The sequence below is a fragment of the Tachypleus tridentatus genome, chromosome 2 (genome assembly GCF_004210375.1).
Source record: "Tachypleus tridentatus isolate NWPU-2018 chromosome 2, ASM421037v1, whole genome shotgun sequence".
In the NCBI taxonomy this organism is placed as follows: domain Eukaryota; kingdom Metazoa; phylum Arthropoda; class Merostomata; order Xiphosura; family Limulidae; genus Tachypleus; species Tachypleus tridentatus.
The window spans coordinates 49,512,103-49,535,233 of record NC_134826.1 but is presented as its reverse complement, the minus strand read 5'-3'; the positions used below and the strand labels follow the sequence as shown (position 1 = coordinate 49,535,233).

At 33.6% G+C, this 23,131-nt stretch overlaps 1 protein-coding gene across 4 annotated transcripts in view; it reads left to right on the top strand.

Moving 5' to 3' along the window:
• The window catches only part of LOC143243313 (uncharacterized), a 38,181-nt gene extending 20,329 nt beyond the window's left edge, over positions 1 to 17,852 (top strand). For all 4 annotated transcript variants that reach the window (XM_076487167.1, XM_076487163.1, XM_076487175.1 and 1 more), the window contains 3 exons: positions 3,126 to 3,215; positions 4,040 to 4,159; positions 7,781 to 17,852. In XM_076487167.1, coding sequence (XP_076343282.1) covers positions 3,126 to 3,215; positions 4,040 to 4,159; positions 7,781 to 11,733 — 4,163 coding nt within the window. In that variant the 3' untranslated portion in view covers positions 11,734 to 17,852. The remainder of the gene's footprint in view (positions 1 to 3,125; positions 3,216 to 4,039; positions 4,160 to 7,780) is intronic.
• Positions 17,853 to 23,131: the final 5,279 nt, after the last annotated feature.

The window sequence follows — 23,131 nt, the reverse complement described above, 5'->3', positions numbered from 1 at the left end:
TGCAAGTGCACAGAGGTGTTACTGTTCATGGAGGTTGTGTTCCCCTCCTAATAGTGGAGGGCTGTTGTCTCATAAAAATGTCATTAAGCACTAGTACAGTTTACATTAATTGTGTGAATTCAGGTGGGATGTAGCTCAAGGCTAGTGGAATTTAAATCTCATAGACGGATGTGCAAAAGAAGTAGCATTTCTGCATGTTTGTAGAGGTGAGTATTTATTGGAAATACAGTTTCAGATTAGGAAAATGTTAATTTTTTTAAGTCATTGTGTAGACATAAAACAATCCACTTCGCCTAAACAGTTGTGATATAAAACTTTGATTGGTAAAGTGTGTAAAAAGCTTTAAAGGTTTGTGCAATTTCCACATTTAGATACTGACAGAAATGAGAAGTTTTTTGATTCAATAGTATGAATGGAAGGAAGTTATTAACTCTTACAGAACTGTACATAAGTTCTTTGCAAAAAAGAAAATAGTCTTACCTGAGTTGTGAGTCTTGAGTATACAACTCCAAATAGTGATTGATATAATTGTTTTTTACCATATATATTCACATGCTTTATTGTGTAAATTAATATTAAACTTTATGACTCATTGAAGTTAATTATTCTTTCTGATTCCTTATAAACCTGTGAAAATATGATACTTGTTGAACTTTTGTAGAATGGATGGCAACTGCCTGTTGGGGAGACACAAGTGTCGAAGACAATGTTTCGAAAATCTTCCACCTTTTGTCTTCAGGCAGAAGATTTTCAAAACGTTGTCCTCGACATTTGTGTCTCCACAACAGGCAGTTGCTGTCCATTATACAAAGTTTCATTGTAAATACTCTGCCTAAACAATCTATTAAAGAATGATATTTGTTATTACAACAGAAACGTATACATAAGAGTAAACAATCTGAATAAACAAATATAAGACGAGAAAATGAAAACGTGGCACAGTTGAACTAGTCAAAATAAGTTTAAATCTAGTGAAGAGTGTATATTACATATGGTCAGAAGGAGAGTTTTTATGTATAATGTTTCTTTTATAAGAAGTTCAGTGTCATTATTGCAATAAATCTTTTTGTTGGTAATCATACGGGTGAAGAAGCCACTATTCAGTCTCAAGAAAGCCCCTCCCAAGAAATACTGAATTTTTTTTTTTTTTGGTCACCAAGCAACTGTGCTTTCCTTGTATGTAATGTATGAAATTCTGATATGCTGTAAATTTTTGTATGAATATCTTTGTAATTTAATTTTTTCAATTATTTAGAAAGGATTATTTTAATCCTCATCTATCTTCTTTTTGAAATATATTTTTTAAAATATTTTAAAAAGTGTAAAAAGCTGTTAGTGTAGAGTAATACAAAAGCTGTGTGCCTTGATGATTTTTTGAGTCCTGCCCTTATAGTTACTGTACAAACAGTGGTATCATGAGAAGGGTACACAGGAAAGGCATTTGCCCTAAGGAGATTAGTTTAAGGGAAGCCAAATTAACAACCAATTTACCAAGAATTTAGCTGTTCCCATAAGACTAAGGCTTACTAAAATGTCTTTGTTAAGTATGGTATTGGATATATGTACACCTTCAGAAGTACTGTAGCTATTTTGTTCATTAAGCAAGTTAAAGCTAATCTTTACATACTTCAGACCATCAACAGAGCGAGATGTTCTCTGTAATCTGGCCCTCTGCTGTGTAAAAAGGAAACTAGAAAAACACAACTTTGACCAAGTCATTGATAACTTTGTAACAGTTAAGGCCAGAAAAGTTCTTTGCTTTAAGTGTGTCTCTATGTGTGTATGTACAAACATAATTAATAGTAAATATAAATTTTGTAATATGTTTGCTTAGTGATTCATTGAATTAGTGATTAGTTGAATAAATACAGTTGAGAGTCATTTTCATGCCAACCTACATTCCTGGCAGTCAAAAGTTTGACTTTTTGTGGATAATTGATACTCCCCATCAAAAACAAATAGATAATTAAGTAAAAGAGTGTTTTCAGTTGTTTTGAAGGAGTTTTCTATGTTACTGTTTAACATAATGTAATATGTTGTTAAATAAAAGTTATGTTTTGCCTCTGGGCACCAGACACCCTCACAATGTCACTACAACTTCAGAATGTGCACTGTAAGTGTAAAAACAGTGGGATCACTTTCGCATGTTCTGGCAAGACAGATTAATGGCATTCAAACTAGTTACATAATGGATCACTTTCACACGTTTTGGCAAGATAAATTAATGGCATTTCAACTAGTTACACAATGGATCGGGTCTGGCATGGCCAGGTGCGTTAAGGCATTCAACTTGTAATCCGAGGGTTGCAGGTTCAAATCCCTGTCGCATCAAACATGCTCACTTTTTCAGCCATGGGGGTGTTATAATGTGTGGTCAATCCCACTATTCATTGGTAAAAGAGTAGCCCAAGAGTTGGCGATGGGTGATGGTGCTAAATTAGGGACAGCTAATGCAGATAGCCCTCGAGTAGCTTTGTACAAAATAAAAAAAAAAAAAAAACCAACAAACACAATGGATCACTTTCACACATTTTTGTATGATTAATGGCATTTCAACTAGTTATAACAAAAGAAAGAGAGAGAAGATGATATACATAAATCATAGTAATGGTAGAGTGACATTTGCATCATTCCCGTATATTATTGTTACACCTTGTGTGAAATTCTGGTACATCTAAATGTTATTACAACCAATTCAAAAGACAAGCAATACAACATAACTTTATACATATGAGGTTAAATTTCCTGCTAAAATAAAATGGTCCACTCTTTTTTTATTACTTTTTAACTTCAGGTTTGTTTGTTAGTAAATGTAATTAGCCTGTGTTGTCTGAATAATGGAAGAGTAAACTTTAAACACTGCGCTGTTTGAATTAGAATTATATATGTATGCACTGAGATATCAAATTATTTATTGATATCATAAAAGTTAAAATTGTATATGTACATATTTATTTATTTGTTTTTCTTTTCATTTAACTGTTTTCCAGATGGAGGAAAGGCACATTTTAAATGTTTCATTTGTGTTGAAGTATGTTTGGTGTTCTTAAAACTTTGAAAGTGTATATTGATAGTTTTTTTTTTCTTGAGTAAAGTTTAATTGCTACTGAATATTTTGTTATAAGGTTGGCTATGGGAGCCATCAGAAAGACCAACATTTGAAAATATCCATCTTACTTTGGAAACCATGTTTCAAAACTCTAGTATAACGGAAGGTAGGTGTTTTTATGGAATTACATGTATATCCATAAGTTTATTTTGTATATAAATGTGTGTGTGTATATAACCTGTCTGCTTACCTTTATGGGAGTTAACTTCTTTTTGAATACTAGTTAGAACATGGTATGATTTTTTGAATACTAGTTAGAACTTGGTATGATGAAATAGAAAGCCAATATAAGATGTTTACCAATGATATAAAGTCAACACATGTAAATGTTTATCTGTGTTATTTTTTGCTTTTTTAATTCTTTTTCACAATAATTTATTTTAAAGCTGTTACAAACTGGTTTTATTTTTCATGCATACCTTATAACCAGCTTCAGGAATGTATAGTTTACGTTACGTGTTACTTACTTATGTTTGTTGATAAAATTCCTCAGTACTTATCAAAACAGCTGAATTATGTTTCATGCTAATTAATTGTTACTACTGGTACTTTTTTTTGTATAGTATTGATTATGAAGTATTTTTAGCTTTACATGTTAACTGATATCAAAAAGAACATTGATTTATATATTGTGAATGCCTTGTTTGTTTGTTTTTTTTCTTACTGAATTAAGATTTCTGCCCTGTGAATATTGTGTAAGTGTTCTGTTTGGGTTTATTTGTTGGAGAACCACCTTTTTTATAGCCAAAATGTTCTACAAGTCAGGATTTAAAATTGCTTTCCAAACAAATCTAGTTTTTAGGCTAGGCAACTGTTGTTTCGTTTTCTATATGTTCATCTGTACTGATGCTATTTGTTCCACGTTTTTCATAGAAAGACAGTAGAAAAGCTTTGATCATGTAGTGTTACATATGGTGTTATTTTCTACAGAGGTTCAGAAGCAGCTTGAACGACAAAGTCCATTCCTTTTGTACAAACTTCAACAAAGTGGGAGTTCTCCAGATGTACATACACTTGTTGAAAATTCAGAACAACAGATTCCTGACCAAGGTGAACTAGAGCAAACTAGAGTTTTGTAGTGGTGTCATGATATATAGAATTACTGATTACTATAAGACTGACAAACCATTAAATAGAACAGCTTTGCTCTACCGAACTATCATTTATTTTGGTTTTTTTTCATGGTTTATACTTTATACTGTTACTTTTTTAAATCTGTTTTATAATTATTACCAGTGACCTAAATTAATGTGTTTGTCCTTGGGAGATGGGGGTTTGCCACATCTGCTTCCACTATTTCTCACCTTCCTTATCAGTTCTTCCTGGCCTTACCATGAAATACCTATCATACTGCTATTGCAATATCTGTTATACTTCTTTTACACGTTTTCTAACATGTTTCACAGAATCTTATATTCATATCTCCTGTTCTGTTGCTTTTCTCTCTTTTGTGTTTGGATACTTATAAGCCTTACCTTTTATCAATCTTTATTCTCATCTTGATCCAGATTGACTTGTGTTGTTCTGTGCTTTCCATTGTTCTATTGCCTGTGCTGTTTCATTCGGTGGTGTCTGCTTCTGCTTCTTTATTCCTAGACAGTTTTCCTCAAGTAAAAATCTTACTGCTTCTGCCTGCACCAATTGTGTTTTGCTTTTGATCCCAACGACTTACTTTCCTAGACTTTGTTACAGATCTCTTTTTGTCAGATTTGACATCCTTATCTTTTCCCTGGTATATCATCTTTATTGGCCACTGGGGGAACTCCTACATTCATTATGCATTATTTGGATATTGCTTTGTGGTGAGCAGTGTCTCACAAGTTATTCTTTAATTGAAATCCACATTGTACAGCCATGTTGCATTGTCCTGTCTTCCATGATCCTGCAATGTTCACAGATGAGATGGGGTTTTCCACAAGATACCTTGCATGTGTATAATTTCACAATGCTTTTGCTTCATGAACATGCCTGTTTCAGACCATACCACCAATAGACTGCATGGGTAAAGCAGAAGAGTATAGCCTATCCCTTCCATGCCTTAATTGAATCAAACTGTATTGTTTGCTTTTCAAAATATGGTTTCATGGTCACCCATTGCTCTGTTTCCAGTAATAACATTCCTCTGGTTTTTCACTGTGTATTCACCCTCCTTTCTTCTAGTGGATGTGGAAGTCCTTATCACTTTCCATTTCCAAGCCACTGGAGTGGTTGACTGTGGAAGTACCCTCTTGAATAAATTCTAAAAAAGATGGCTATAACTATTCAGTCATGAGTAAGGTGATAGTGTTCTGCTGATGTAGATGAAACATAGCCCCCAGAGAAGTTGAGCTGTCACCTTGCTGGATGATGTGGTCTCCTGATTTATTTACACAACCACTGGAATTGAGCCATCAAAAATGCAGTTTATCCCTTCGATTGGGAGCCCTCATCCTACTGCAACTTGGATATTAGCACCCCATTCAACAGAAATTGGATTGTCTGTCTTCCTCCCTTGATTTTCTCTGTTTGTGTTGTGGATCACAGTGGTGGTATGCAGAATTGTTTTGGTTCTATCCTTAATGTCCATTGTTTTTCTTTTTACAGGGATGTTATTAACATTTGGAAGGTCCCAGCCTGTTTCACTGTTCTGGGAGTTGATTATGTGTGATAGACATCCTTTCAATATCAGATGTCAAGTTCTTGGATTGATAGCTCAGAGAACTAATCCTTGTGTCATACCTGGGAATCAGAGTGGTTCTCAATCTCTGGCTTTTAGATTTGATTTGAAGACAGTATGATCCTCATCATATCTTTGTGCAGATGTCAGTACCCTGTGAGGAGGTATTGAATGCAGTTGACTTACCGAGTACAGTCCACTATGCCCTACCCTACATCCTTGTTTACCCATTTTTTTAATTATGAGATTGTGTTTCAATATCTTTTTCAGGATCATTTTCCTATCTCATTCTTACCCACTAGGATGTGCTCATCTCATTTTCTATCCTGATATTTTACAAATGAGCCAAGAGTTTATCTAGCTTAAAAATGATGTGGTTTCCATCTTCAGATCTCACTCTTTCATATACATTGGTATTCTTCAGTCGCTTTCAGGGGGACTGCCTCTTCTTCCCTGCACCAGTCTCTCCTCCTTTTTAGTGTAGGATTCTAGCTAACGTTGTGAGAAGAGAGAATTACTGTATTGGAAGCTACAATTTTCTTATTCTGAAAATATATTTCTAATAGGTACCTTTCTGTGCTCACACTTCCCATCCTTCTTCCCAACACACTTTTGGTGCTCAGTTTTCTGCCAGACTTTGAAGTGATAGTTTGGTAGAAGTGCATAGAGAGATTTACATGCACCATGTGAGTGTACTGTGCTCCTATTGGTGGAGAGAGGATGCACGATGATATACACGAGAAACATGTTAGAATCATTAGATTCCAGTTAGAGGCAGCAATGCATGATAATAGCAAACCTTGTGAGTGGAAGGAAGTGTACCTATGAAAAATATGTCTCTATAATAGGAAATTTATAAAATCTGTTAATTAAGGAGTTACTAGCAGTTTTATGTAAGATAAGTTTATAAAAATACTGGTTGTTCTTTAACTGTTCTTTGTTATCTGTGAACATTTACATTCACTGGAGTAGTTGTTATTGTGGGATGTTAATGAATAGTAAGATTGTTATTAGGAACATGGAAAATGTTAATTTTTTTAAAAGTAAATATGAAATCCACTTGAACAGTCAGTTTTTAAAATGCTGTGCCTGTATAATTTTTTTTTAGCTTCTAGGTTTGTTTAAGCCTGCCATAATTAATCAGTTTTCCCTTAAACTAAAAGTCTGTTAATCATCATAAAAATGATTAATGTTACACAGGGTGGCCCAAAATTATCTTACCTGTTTTGAAATTTCATAATTAACTAACAAAAGAAATACAGCTCTGAAGTTTTCAACACATAGTAGCCAAACTCAATGTGCATGTACACTACTAATGAATACCAGCATGACTTAACTAATATTTAGTTTCCATCCATGTTCACTACAATATGCTCAGTGATGATGGCACCCATTATCCTGGTCTTTAACTTTGTGATCTTTTCTGTAGGTATGTGATACATGATATCCTTAACATACCCCCATGCTGCTTTCCTCTTCTGGTATGTGCAATTATGTTGCACCACAGTCATTGTCTTTGTTTCTGCAACCCAAATGAAACATTAAGCCTTTTCGTGTATGGAGTAACACTTCTCCTGAAATAAAAACTTTTTTTCATAGGGCAATAAGATGTTGAAAACTACATGGCTATATTTTCTTAGTTATTTAATTATCATATTTTAAAATAGGAAAGATAATTTTGAACCAGCTTTTACTTTTATTACAGGGTCTGCACAGTATTGGTTATCAATGTGTCATTATTTTCTTAATGAAGTGAACAAATTCATTTAATTATTTTTGATAAAATATAGCTTACAATGAAAGGAGACTTAACTTTTAGTTATAGCTAAAAACAAGAAAAGCTTTTGTGACCAGAAAGAAAATATTGGTTCTTTTCCTGTAACTATATTGTTGTAATGTGCAAAGTAGTTTGTAGATAATTTTAATCATAAAATCTGAAGATTTTCTTCTTCATTATTAGTCATAACATTCAGACAATTGAACCAGTTTTATTTTACACATATATCATTATTCAGGAACACAAGGTAGTGGGTCACCTGCCCAGCAGTTTATCTTATCTAATCGAGGCAGTCTGGTTCAGCTCAGAAGACCAGGGGCTCGCAGCAAGCAAGCTCCCTTACCACCAAAAAGAACTAGCTCTTTCCGAGACAGCACGTGTCAAGACAGACCAACTGGTATTGAAGAAAATACAGAGGGGGGTAGAGGTTCACTAAACAGTGTAGAGAGAACATTTGACTCTCCACATAGAGATTTGAGTGAGCCTAACAGCAGTAATGGGGAAAGTGAAAGAGATCTGCGAGAAGTGACTCCAGACACGGAAGACTCCGAAACACATCCTGCTGGCTCTGTTGCCAGTGTTCCAAGTCGCTCTCAACCAGTTCAACAGAAATTGAAAAAAACTAGGACTTACCCACCAAACATTCAGCAACGAATAAAAGACAACAGTCTGCCTCAAGGAAAAATTCCTGAAGCTCAGAAAGTTCAAGTAGCAGCTCTCCAAGTTCAAAATGTGAAAAGAGCCATCAATCGTTATGGTACTTTGCCAAAAGGAGCACGAATTGGGGCTTATCTAGAGTCTCTCCGACAGCATGGACTTCATGCAGGAACTCGTATTCCTCCTGATTCAGTTGCAGAAGATGGAGATTCTTCAGTTGAACAGGTGGAAAACTCTTTTGAATCTCATCCTCGGACAAAACGGTTTCTCAAACATGTTATGAATAGAACAGGTTTGGGAGGAACTCTTCCCCTTAAACAGTTCAAATCTTTTCCTCAGAAACATGATTTGGAACATATGCAGCATAACTCTCAAATATTACTTCCAAGACAGAAGTCTGATTTTGTCCAAAATATTGAGTGGAGTCCACAAGAAACTAGTCCGGTTCCTGAAATGAAGCATCTTTCATTTAAACCTGTGTTTTCCCCAAGAGTACCAAAGAATTCCAAACCTGAATGGAAGTCTTCCAGAGAAAGGGCAGTTCCAGGCTCTTCTGAAATCTGGGAAAATATCAAAGATAACTGGGAACATTCAAAAGGTGAATCTAACAATGGAAAAACACACACTCAAGATGAGAGTCAAGAAAACCCATCAATTATGACTTTTGGTAGCAGTCATTTTAGGTTAACCTTGAATAACAGAACAAAATCAGAGCCATTGAGTGTTCCCCAAATTTCCATACTCAAAGATAACACTGAAGGTGCTGGTAATCAACAAACTTTAGACCTTTTATCAAATAAAACTAGTAGATTTCCTTGTGGTAACATGGCTAGTCCCATACTTTGGTGTTCTGAGGTAAATATGGCCCCTGCACCTCATGGATTTGATGATCCCTCCAACAATCCAGAAGAACTTGAAGAACCAGACATCCTACCTTTGCCTCCTCCTCCTCCACTGACTTACCAGGATGAGTATCCTCCTCCTCCTGATTTTGCTAATGATCTGTGTGACTCAACTTCAGAAGAATTTACTGCAAATAAACAAGAACCTGCTGCCACTGTCAGTGATGTTTCTTTTCATTCAAACGTTCTTGTAGATCCTTTAAATGCAGAAAACTCTAACCCTGTTGAAGATGGAACATATCATGCAGAAAATGCTAATTTTCTCACATATTCGGTAGCAAAAAATTGTATTGGTTCCTCTTTTGAAGAAGTATCTTCTACTGCATTGAATTCACTATCTTCCAATACTCAACAGTCTGTAATTAAAGAGTTTTGTAAAGATTCACGTGTTGAAGGTTTTACACCCAGTGTTCTCCCTCCTGTAACTCCAGTAGTTGAAACAAATTCAGTATCTTCCAAGATCGAGGAAAATACGATTTCTACAAGAAATCCTGCTGATCAACTGGTTTCTGAACTATTTGAGACATTAAAATTTAAGGCAAAAAGGAAAGAAAATGAAACAGGCGATGCAGCCTTAAAGACAACAGAAGCAATGGTAGGCACAAATGGTGTTAAAAATCAAGACAGAAATGCTGAAATTCTACAAACTGGAGTCAAAACAACTTGTAAAAATTCAGGACACAGAATAAAATCAGATAAAGGAAGTGAAGGCAGTACTGAACCACAGAGTGACCTAATGAAAAGAATAAACTATGTTTTAGAATCAAAGCTCAGCAACGAAAATGCTGATGGAACTTCAGTACCTCTGTGGCTGCACCAGTTGGAAAAAAGAGTTAGAGAAGATTCCAAAAATCTATATTTTGAAAGATCATCTCACCAAAAAGAAAATGAACAGAAAGCATCTCAAGAGGACATCACCCAGTGCTTTTTCATAGAAAGAGAAAATGAAACACAACCATTTCAGGAGATTTTAAGTAAGCAAACTTTAATATGGAAAGAAAAAGAACCATCTCAGGTGGGTGGAAGGATGAATAAAGATATTAACATCTTGGAACAGAAAACCAGAGAATCTTTGATAGACGGCAAAGTACAGAAAGGTGTCACTGGCTTGGAAGAGAAAGAAAAAGGACTGTCATCTGAGACTGATGGAAATATTGCAAAAGATGTCATTACCTTTGAAGAGAAAGAATCATCATCTGAGTTTGAAGGGAAGGTTGGGAAAAGTATTATAGTTTTTGAAGAGCAAGACAAAAAACTATCTACCAATTTAGGTGGAAAGGTTGGGAAAGGTATCACCATCTTTGAAGAAAAAGAATTATCACTTGAGATTGATGGGAAAGTTGAAAAAAGTGTAACTATTTTTGAAAAGAAAGATAAAGAATCCACAGATGTTATTGGTAGGAAACTTGAAAAGAGTGGCACCAATTTGGAACAGAACAATAAAGAACTAGCATCTGTAATTGCTCAGGAGGTTGGTAAAAATATTCTCATCTTTGAAGAAAAAGCTATAAAACCTGTATCTGATGTTGTTAGAAGGGCTGAGACAGATGTTGCCAACTTTGAAAGGAAACACAAAGAACCATTACCTGAGGATGGTGGAAAAATTATAAAAAATCTTACTGTGTTGGAACAGAAAGACCAAGAAATGCCATCGTCTGTGATTGGTGTGAAGTATGAAAAAGATGGTACAAGTATATTTATTGAGAACAGTTTAAGTAAGGAGGTTAACTACACAGAAAACAGAAGTCTGGATGAACTTGGGAAGCGAGATTCTGGTATCCAGGAAATGTTCAAAAGCTTTGAAGGAAGTCCACAGGTTGAACTTGTGTCATCAGAAACCTCCCAAAAAAAGACACAGGGTAAAGAAATTTATTCTGATGAGAATAAGGAAATAGAATGCTATGATGACAAAAAAAACTGTCTTCCAACAAATTCTCTTTTTAATACAGCTCTTGGTTCTGTGGAAAAAGATAAAAAACTTCAAACGTTTTTTGTAACTTCTGAACAGAGCACTATTATTGATCCGAAACCAACAACTAAGGTAAAAATAACTACATTAAATGAAGATTCAGTCATTGCTTCCTCTTTGCCACATGTCTTGAAACCTGTTCTTCCTAATAAACCACTTATGAAATGCTCTAGGTCAATACTGCCATCTACAGGATCTGTTTCAAGGTCAGTTAGTTGTGGAAATGTGAAAATTTCACAGGTTCAGCTGAGAAGTGTAACAACTAAAGGATATAGAAATGCAGATGGAGAATCAAACAGTAGTGAAATTAGTGAATACTTAACTGATACAGAAGTTGACAAAAAATCCAGCAAAGAAACCATTTTTGATATTTCAGGTGATGTTGAGGAGAATATTCAAAAACTGAAAGATGTAAGGACACTTAGCAGTAGCAGTGTAATGCACTTGTCCGAGAAAGTTCAACTGTTCCTGTCTTCTTGTAGCAGCTATGCAGAGAGCATTCCACCTCATGGACGATTCCGATTCAGAGAGCTGCTTACGAAGCTGGATCGTCAAGGAGAGCAGTTGCGTGCCTGTAGCAGCAACAGTAGTGCTTCGTGTGCTAAGCTCTTCACAGATTTGGAAACTACTGTGAGAGACCTTGTTCATACTGTGCAAAGATGAACCAAATCATCATAGTATTATTGCCACTGTATATAGATTTATGTGATATTTAAGTGGGTAAGCTAGTCTTCGTGTTTTGTAAGAAAAGACAGTCAGGCAAGTATAAGATCAGGTACAGCCAAGTCTGGTCTTTGATATAATCATTAATGTTTTTATTATGAATACAGCTGATTCTTTTCTCATTCCTAAAGTCACTACTGTTGAATAAAAATGAGTTTAAAATGTTAATCAGATGGTTAGCATTCCTAACCAAGTGTTTTCTTAATGATATTTTTAATTTTGATTATGTAACACATCATGCGGGAAGGTGACTCAGTTGTAAACATAGCCATGGTTGTTGTGTTTCATATAGGCAAAACAGCAGTGTTTTATAAGGCATTAAAATATTATTTTATATATTGCTTACTTCCTTTGCTAGTAAACAATGCTGTTAAGAATTATTAAGCATTTTAATATAGTAACAGGCTTTTTATACACGAACTGCGACATAATAAAAGTTCTAATTTTCGAACACTTAAAGTGCTACTTTACACAGTTATTAGTGATAAAAAGTCATATGATAATGACTTCCTCAATCTTGTTCCATACATTTGTTATAGAAGTAAACATTACTAAGAACTGTTTGACATCTTCTGCACAAAAGAAAAAAATTCAAGGTTCTTAAACACTTTAGTAAACTTTTTATACTTTGTCAGGCATAAAAGGATGAGAGAAACGTTTCAGTGTTGAGAATGTTTTCACTAAATCATTTTAATTTTTTTTTCCCATGTACAGTCCTCTATTTTGAAGAGGTACTATTTATGAGAAATCTCCCACAAGAATAAAGTATGTAAGTGCTATATTAGCAAATGTGAAATAGTCTTAAAATTGCATTTTGACTTAAATTTGCACAGACCAGTGTATTAATGTGTTTTTACAGCTTTTTTTTTGTTTAAGTGTAAAAATCTCAGCTTTCTTCAAACACACAGAACATACACATTCTTGTTTGTATATTAGAATGCCATTTTTATGAATGTATTATATCATATCATAAATTCATAGTTTTATGAATGTTTTTTAGTGTTTTTCCAGAAATGAGATAAATATGAGGTGTAGACAGTGTATAATTATTCTACAGTGAACGTTTTTAGATATTTCAAAAGTGACCACATTTACAGCATGTGACTGTAATAAGTGTCATCTTTTTTTGCGTGAATCCTTGAGGAACTTTTCATGTTAAATATTCAGATGTGAATATTTCCTTCCCTCATATATTGTTGCAATATCTTCAAAGTTTAGCTGTACCATACTATAGTAGTCATACCTTCGAAGTGAAAATTCTTGTGTTTGTTGAACACCTTACAGAAGAAAAGAACAGATGTGTAAATGCTGATGTATAGAAGTAGTATGGCATACATGGGTTAAAGTCTGTTGTGAGGAAATGATGATGTGGTTAAAGTTTTAGTCAAACGTGGATATCTATGTTTGGCCAAAATGTTAGCTACATTATATTTCCTGCTATTGAGAGTTTGACAGTTTCTTTGTATTTTATTTTGCCGTAACTGCTTTGTTCCGTGGTAATACATTCTGATGATTATTTTATCCACACAATACTGCCATGTACTAACAAGATCACAAAATATGCATTCTGTCATTCCTATTCATACTTGATTTTTTTCTTTCGAAATTAATAATTTTTGTGTTTCAGTACCATTACTGTTGAATATATATTCAGGACTTCAAGGATCAGTGGTTTTATCACATAGAGTATACGCAGATATTTTTTATTAATTTCCTACATTGTATAATTTGAGATTGGTATGTTACATCTGTGTCTGTATATTTATACTGAGTAACTGAAACTGAAGTTTCTCATATCATGCAGTACTGAATATTTTGTTAGTAGATATTTGTAGGTAATAATAGCTCATTGTATGTTGATTAGTTGTTACTCAAAATACAATTGGTCAGTATGATTATTAGCCATTCCTGCTGTAACACAAATTCAGTACACAGCTACATAATTGTGTGTATATCTGTATATATATATATATCAGTTTTATTAGTGTTATACTTGAGTCTTCCACAAGCTTTATTATAAACAAATAAAGTTTGTGAAAAGCTGTACATAACTAAAGATTTGTTACTTTAAAGTTCCACTGAAGTGATCTGAATCAGTATCTTGCATGTGTAAGTGGCTTAGGACTAAAACTGGTATTTTTTAACCAGTCAAATTAGGGAATAATATAAAATTATAACTAAGAATCAGCCATCTTGCTCCAGGTTTATCAGAACAGTATTATGTACATGCTAATTTTATAAAATGTTTTGTCACTAATATAGTTTTGGTCAAGTTTAAGAAGGAGCATTTTTTCATGAAACCTTCTCAAAATAATTTATTGGAAAATCATTTACCAAAACATAGAAGTAATAGTTTAAAATGAGGAACTACCTTAGTGAATGAGCTATCTACTGTTTTAGAGTTCCACATCACTTCTAAGTTTTGTTTTATTGTCTGTGATGTGACAGGCTCTATTAATAAGCAATGGACCTGTAGTCGTGACAGAGTGGTAGTGGATAGCGAATTAAGTCTAGGAGTTTATCAGATGAGAAAACAGTGAAGTCTGCAAATGTTTTTATTTATAGTTAACTTTAACTCATCAGAATGTTGGTCACTTTCTACAATTGTAGGTCAGTTTTATTTTGCCCTTCTCTTATCTCGGCCTGTGCCGAGCATAGCTACAATAGCATGATCTAAAAGTAGGAATTTACTTTTTGTCATGTATCAAGTTACTATCATGTGATTTGTTTAACAAACTGTATCATGTATTGAATAGATTGTTTTAAAGTACATGATTATGGTCACGTTGTCATATTTCGTTGGTGGTTGTAGAACAAAATTCAGTCATATGGCAAGTGTTTCATACTGTTGTATGGGGTTGGGACTCAATCACAGACATGCTCATCATGGAATTTGTTTGACCCTTCAGTCATTTTACATGTGACATTATAATAAAATCTTACTTTTCTTTTGCTACCAGATGCACACAATTTATTTATAATACACAAGTCAAGTATTCCATGTTTTGTGTAATTATGTTGGATTATTTTCTTTCCTTTCTATCTTCCAGTTTTATAAGGTTTAATTCCTAACCCTGTAAATAATATGTTTTCAGAATGATTTTGATATGATTTTGTTTATCAAAGTAAAGTTACTGATATAAATGAAACTGTAATATCAGCAGAAAGGGGAGACATGATGTCATGAAATCTCAGAGCAGAATGCTAACTGTTCCAACAGTATTATCATAAAACTTCATCTATTTTAGCTTATGTTTCCAATTAAAAGAAACTGCAGCATTCTGATTACTTTGCATTAGGACATTTTTGCACCCATGATAACTTTCTAAATAATTTATTTATTTTTATATACAACTTAAGTAGAAGAAATAAAGAAATCTCGTGAATGTTTGTGCATATATACATTTCACAGATGTGCAAGATACTCTAATGTTGTCTGTGATGACAAAGAATCCACTTGAAGTAAATATGTATATAGTAGAGATGGCTGTAGAAAACTTTATTTGAAAAGCCTAAAATTAATGTTGTTAATTTATGTCAAACAGCTAAAAAAAACAAATTTTTAAAGTCAGGATAGTAAGTTGTAAGTTTGTAATTTCTTAAAGTCCATATGGAAATTTCTTTCTCCTTCTTCTAATTAAAGTTTATAGTTATTTTATGTGCAAACAGTATAAATTCAAAACAAATATTTGACTCATTGTTGACAACTAAAAAATATGCTTTTACTGAGAAAACTTTTATGTTAATAATAGTCTCTTGTTACTAAAGAAAGAATACTTTTGTATCAAACAAATGTGTTATTTATTCTTATTGTTCATTATCTAAGGAAAGAAACAAATCTTTATTTTCATGCCAGTGACAAGCTATTGCTTTGAAAGTTTTCATGCAAGGAGCTGATTGTCTGTAATGTTTGTGTATTAATAAAAGTTTAAAGTAATTGTTACCATGAACCAACTTTTATGTTTTTAATTCTCAAGTTACATAACTTATTGATATTTTTCATAGTTTTATAATTTGAAGTTTATATTATACAAAAGTTCATGTGGTCTTTTAATGATTATTATACATGATCTCAAAATGAATTTTTTAGCACTACATTTTAAACATGATTTAATATCTCTGTACAACATTTAAACCCTGGCATGGTGTATGATTAGCTGCTATAGTATATCTTTTTAGGCTGAGGCACATTTGATATCAGAATATAAAAATTGCAGATTTAGTGGTTTTAATTGTTGGATAGAAGTTGATAGGATAAAAAGAGCCAGTTTCTTCTCACTATACAGATAATGTTGAAGCCTTGGAATACATCTGCAAAAAAAAACAAAAAAAAAACATCTGAAATCTGAAATGCATATTATGTTATAAAAATAAGTTTTGGTTTGTGTAGGCCCCTTTATAAAAATAGAGCATAATCAACCTTGGAAATACAGAGGTTGAGTACATTACATTAAAATGATTTTGTAGTCTCACCACATCAATACAGTTCATGTTGTCATGTCCAGTCATACTCTGTCTGATGTTCATGCTCCTACCAATAATGCTACAATGTAATTTTCTTTGCAAAAGGTTCTGTCATAAGGCTATTGTGTCCATGGATGGATGGGGTTTGACTTCTTGCATTTATCTTTCTAAACGGTCCTGATGCTCCAAACTGATCCATATTTTTTTGTTTTTGAGTGCTATATAATATAAGGAGTATCACCATTTTGAAAATTCAAAATTCTTATGATCTGAATGGATGAATATTTTGCATTGGAATGTATATCATTCCCAAAAGTGATTAATTTTTAGTGACATCACACTACCTATGATATTCTAAAAAAATGTCAAAATGTAATTCTGCCATTCTATATCAGTAATGGTTGTTACTTGTCTTGCTTATTTGGATATTCAGAAATGTTCTAATATAATGTACTTGGTCATCTATAAGTATTCTCACTTTGTAAATCTTTGGTTTGTACTGTTTCTTCCTTATACTGAGTTGGTTAATATATAAATATTTATCTTAATTCTATAATTATATACAGAGTAGGCCATAGGAATATGAAAATCCAAGTGATACAACAAACTTTTCTATATGATAATCTGCATTTTCATGATTACTGAATTCCACCTAACATTACAAGTGTTTAAGATGTTTATGCCAACTTTATCAACGTGTATGACATCTGTTGACAACTGATATACAGTAACTGTTGTATTTTAGTTGATAGAGGCATGGGCTATGTGTGGCCATACTGTGGGTCAATGGTTGTATTATAAAAATAACAGTCAAATCCCACCATTTAACTGTAGTAGCTAAAGGGTTTGGCAAGGCAGATACTGTCTGTCAGTTCAAAATTTGTGAAAGCTAGCGAAGTTAACCCTTTTGTAAAGTTTGCATGGACGTCAAATACTGTGGCCCTCCTTAAATTTGGAAAGGTTTTGTACATACAAAATGTCACTTGGGGCAATTAGCCTGAGATAATCCTTTCGGGAACTTACTACTGAAGTATTAATAACATTTGATATTTCATTTTATTAATAGAACAATCTTACCCCACGTATAGATATTGGTATAAGAAATCTTCATTTCGTTGTATAATGTTATAAGTATCTGTGTATATCAGAATTTCCAACTGACACACAATTAGTAGCAGTTGTTTCATTAATAGCCTGTGCCAGTTAATGTGTATCTGAATGTGTGCCAAATCCTGAATTTTGTTAGTGTAAATCTTATTGTGTGCCCACAGTTTTGTGCAATTTTCTTATTTGTAACAAGTTGTTTTTTTAAAGTTTACTTGGATTTTATTTTTATTCTTGTATAACTTACTGAAGAATATTTAATAGAACTTTAATGTTTTTTTATAAATTACTAATTTTTATATAACTAAATACAGTGGTTTTGTGTCAACTTTTTCATTTTTAATATTTTTTTGCAGGTTTTTAAAATGATTTTGCTCAATAAGTATTAATTATACTATTCATATATACAGATGTAAACACTTGTACACCTGTGAGTTTGTATGTTAATTGTAATGAAATTAATAAATAGATTTGTTTTCCCTTTTCTTACCTAGAACTTTTGTTGAATGTTTTCACATGATTTAAAACAAAACTTTATAAGGTCCATTATTTATTATAGAATTATAAATATACAAGTAGTACATGTCTGTTGAGCATTCCAGATTAGACAAAAAACAATACAACAGTAGCACAAAATATTTATTATACAGGATATGTTTTTTGAAGAACATCTTTATATTTCATCTGTCTTTTTGTGGGCAATGACTTCAAACTGGTCTATTCATGAAAAGTGGTACAAGTTTCAGTTGAACTTTGTAGAGACTGACAAGGATCCCCTGTAATGATAGTCAAATGTTGTATCCAGTTTACATTTTTATTTTGCAATTTAAAAGAACTATAAATGAAGTATAAATCTTTATGTATAATTTGTTTTCACATCCGTACACGTTTTGGACAGTATTATTTACTATGACTATGATTATGCTTGCCTTCGAATCATGAGGGACATCTACTTATTTACAAAAATATATTTTTTCTCTCTCTCTGCAAGTGCACCTTACTGGGATGGCCACAATAACTCATTATTACACCTCTCTCTGCTAGTGCACCTTACTGGGACAGCCACAATTACTCATTATTGCACCTATTTTTGCTAATGCACCTTACTGGGACAGACACAATAGCTTGTTATTACACCTCTCTCTGCTAGTGCACCTTACTGGGACAGCCACAATTACTCGTTATTGCACCTATTTTTGCTAATGCACCTTACTGGGACGGCCACAATAACTCATTATTACACCTCTCTGCAAGTGCACCTTACTGAAACAGCCCTTGTAACTAGTTATTATGCCTTGACAGTTCATTTGATGCACATGGAAAAAATTGCAAAATATTGGTTCATGAATACATGTGTGCCATGTTTTTTGTTGTTGTTGTTTTTTTCCTGGTAGACAGTAACTGAATTATTTGGTGGCATGTAGCTTTGATGGTCTATATGGATCGGTCTATAAGGTTACTGACGTATGTAGGAAACTAACAGAGTTGCTGTTATCTATTGTTCAAAGGATAATCACTATATAATTACTCAAGTTTCACATAGCGTACGTGGAGCCGTGTAACATAATTTTCCTGACATACATGGAACATTCATAGAAATAATGTTCATGTGTAACATGCTTTACTGATACATACTGGGTTTAACTGAATATCTGATGTGTAAAAAGGTGAAGATTTATTGTTTGTGTAATATTAACACAGTTACTAGTCATATGTAATATTTTTCTTGTGGGACAGTTACTGAGGTATGTGTGTGTGTGTGTATGTCAGTTTATGCACTTCAAAAAGTCAAGCATTAGAACATTTATTATAGGTCCACCAAGAGCTGTATGTGTATCAGATTTATGGGCACTCAAAACAGCTAGGTGCGGCATGGCCAGGTGGTTAAGGCACTCAACTCGTAATCTGAGAGTCGCGGGTTCGAATCCCCATCACACCAAACATGCTCGTCCTTTCAGCCGTAGGGGCATTAAAATGTGATGGTCAATCCCACTATTCTTTGGTAAAAGAGCAGTCCGGTGGGTGGTGATGACTAGCTGCCTTCTAATCTTACGCTGCTAGATTAGGGACGGCTAGAGCGGATAGCCCTCGTGTGCTTTGCGTGAAAATCCAAAACAAACAAACAGTATCCATGATCATATAATTTGCTGATAAAACAGTAGGTATCCGAAATTTATGTTATGAAGCACACGTCCCCAAAAGACAATGCAGAAAACAACGCTAATACATCACAGTCTATATCCAATCACATGGTTTTAAGTGGTGTAGGAATATTTGCCATAAGCGTCCCAAGAGTCCCAAAAGTTCGATTTAAAACTTGTACAAGTTTTATGAAGGACTAATAATCATAATGAAGAAAATAACATTAACTAAATCTCCTGTTGGGAGATCTTGAGATTATCTGACTTTACAGGCCCTGTAACTATAGTGATTGCTTATAACACTAAATATAAGGTTTCGGAACGCTGTAGGCGAGCACATATTATAGTTTTGTGCTTAAATAATAAATTTGAGTAAATAAAATGTTTACTATCTACCAGTATAAAGCCTCACGCTAGTACAGCGGTATGTCTCCGTATTTACAACGCTACAATCAGGCGTTCGATTCCCCTCGGTGGGCTGAGCAGATAATCCGATGTGGCTTTGCTATAAGAAAAACACACAAAAAACACACACTACCAGTATAATGACAATAAAGTCCGGTTTTATACATTTAAATAATAAATTTTAGTAAATAAAATGCTTACTATCTACCAGTATAATGAGAATAAAGTGCAGTTGTATACATTTGATTAAATTTTTTTTTTCTTTTAATCAACAACGCGTACTTACAGACACAAGTCGAGTTGGAGAAGGTAGAATCTGAAAGGTTGCTTATTATGGAGGTAAAGCCCCAAATAAATTTTTTGTCAATGCTGTGTTAAGATCCAGGAATGGCTCCAGATGATACTACGAATTTGGAAATAAAATGTTACTTACACTCGGCTAATTTTAGTCGATTTCAGAAGGCACGCGAAAGATGTCTGAATCAGTAGTAACTGTAAGCGTTATTAGATTACAATAATTTTAAAATTATTTTAATATTCACTGTTCAAAAATACTGTGGTCTTAGGAGATTAAGTGAAAGAGAAAAGGCAAGGTAATAAAGGAAAAGGAATTGTTATAAGTATACGACATGTGAGAATGATTTATTGGTACAGAGTAAGCTCGCAGGAAAACATGGCCCTAAGGCTTTGCTTACTTTCTCTACGCTAATGTTTCTTTAGTCACGAAATGAAACACATCATAGCTAGTAAAGGCTCAAAGCCTTTGAGCGTTATTGTTTATGGCAAGTTTATTATTTTCACTATTATAGTTGCTATTATTTTGATGTCGTTTCATTGATAGCGAATGTGGCAGTTGCGAAGCTACTAGAAAATAGTTTTATTTAAACGAATAAACTCAACGCATATGATCTGATATATATATTCTAATAAAGTTAAGCATGTGCTATATTCGTTATTTTTACCATCATCGACTCATTTTAACGAATTTCAATCCAAAATAACCAATTTATTATCGTGATAAGCAAGCTTTAGAGCTATAATCAAGATGGCGTTTTCGAAAGAAGCGTTATTTTCTTCTGCTGAAGTTTTCAAGTCACTGGCATTATTAGTACCACTTATAAAACGATATAATTTGACGTATGTCGCTAGTTTGAAAAAATGAAATAACTTTGCAAATTGAAATTGAAAAAATATATTTTTTCACCTTATTTTATAAGAGATACTTGATAATTTCTAGGGCAGTTCTGACAATTTATAGAGTGAATCGTTAAGGGTGCATGTCTGTTCGAAATAAATTAATCGTTTATTATCACAGCCTGATTCGTTAGGCATTACGTATTGGAAGTACACAGAATTATATGGTGATCATATGAGCGATTGCTATGCATTTTAGAACTGCCTGGAATACTCGTCTATTGGACGGGTGAAATAAAACCTCGTTTGTGACAAAGGATGTAAAATTGTGCTCCAATTTTTTCTTAACATTAACATAAAAAGTGCAATGAAAATACGTGAAGGTACTGTTAGCGAGAAAAAGAACAACACTGTTTTTAAGTCTACAGATTTACAACCCTAAAATCAGGGGTTCGGGCCCCTTCAGTAAACTTAGCAGATAGCCGCATGTGGCTTTGCAAACACTGTTTTTAAGAATTCTAAGAATAGTGGTTACATAGCTCATTCTACGACTGAGAGGTATACAACATTGGTAGTTTTCCAAAGTTAAATATAAGATTAGAGATGAGGTCTAAACTTTTCCTCGTGTCATCACTATGTCAGGTTTGTTGTTGATTGTTGAAGAAATGTGGTTTGTTTTGTTTTGTTTTTTTGAATTTCGCGCAAAGATACTCGAGAGCTATTTGCGCTAGCCGTCCCTAATTTAGCAGTGTAAGACTAGACGGAAGGCATCTAGTCATCACCACCCACCGCCGACTCTTGGGCTACTCGTTTACTAACGAATACTGGGATTGGCCGTCACATTATAACGCCCTCACAGCTACAAGGGCGAGCATGTTTGGTGCGACAGGGATTCGAACCCGCGACCCTCAGATTACGAGTCGACCGCCCTAACTCACCTGACCATTCCGGACCGAAGAAATGTGGAAACGTGTAAAGAACAGATATGCATACATATTAACGTTGATTTGTACAAATCATTAATAGTTTATTATTTATTTGTAAAAAAAGAAACAAATAATAAAACACTTCATTCGTATTATGAAAAATATATTTTGTATTTATATATTATTATAATAAATATGAAAAAAACAAATTGTGTTAAAAACATTCACAGTTATTTTTATTTTGTATGTCAACATTTCCAAATTGCAAACAATTTGAAACGAAACTATTTCAGTTCACAGATTGCATAATAAAACACTCCATTTAGCAAGTAATACACTCGTAAGTAAAATTTCCTTAATTATTCGTCGTTTCTAATTTAAATTATAAAACTGAAAAATGTACTGGTATATATTTTAATGAATACATTTGTATTAGTATATTTTGTAGCCTAAAAATTGACTAATTGTTCAATTTTGCGTAAAGTTACACGAGGGCTATCTGTGCTAGTCGTCCCTAATTTAGCAGTGTAAGACTAGAAAGAAGGCAGCTAATCACCACCCACCACCAACTTTTGGACTACTCTTTTTACCAACGAATAATGGGATTGACCGTAACATTATAACGCCCCCACAACTGAAAGAGCAAGCATATTTGATGCGACGGGAATTAGAATCTGCGACCTTCAAATTACGAGTCGAACGCCTTAACCCACTTGGCCATACCGGGCCCTAAGAATTGAACGAGGGGTAATGCTCACTAGCTATTTTCCATCTTGTGTATCATTTCTAAATTAAAGATAGATATCGCAGATAACCCCCAAGAGTAGCTTTGCGCAAAATTTAATAAACAAATTACCATAGGTTTCCTTTGGCATTGAAGAATAAAGAGCAGAAACTTTAATACGCACGTTTCAAGAAATATATAAGATACTTGAGATACTGAGCAAAGTTTTGTTCTGTTATGAAACACTGTAACCGTAGATAAATTATTTGAATGTTAGAGCTAATATTCTGTGGATGAAATTGGAGATTTATGCTTTATAATCCATATCTGCAAATGAGCAAAAGGCCAACACATCTGGTCCTATTTTCATGCTTATGTAGATTAGTTTTAAAAAATTCTCACGGTTTGGTAAAATTAGCTGCTGGTTAAGGATGCGTTGT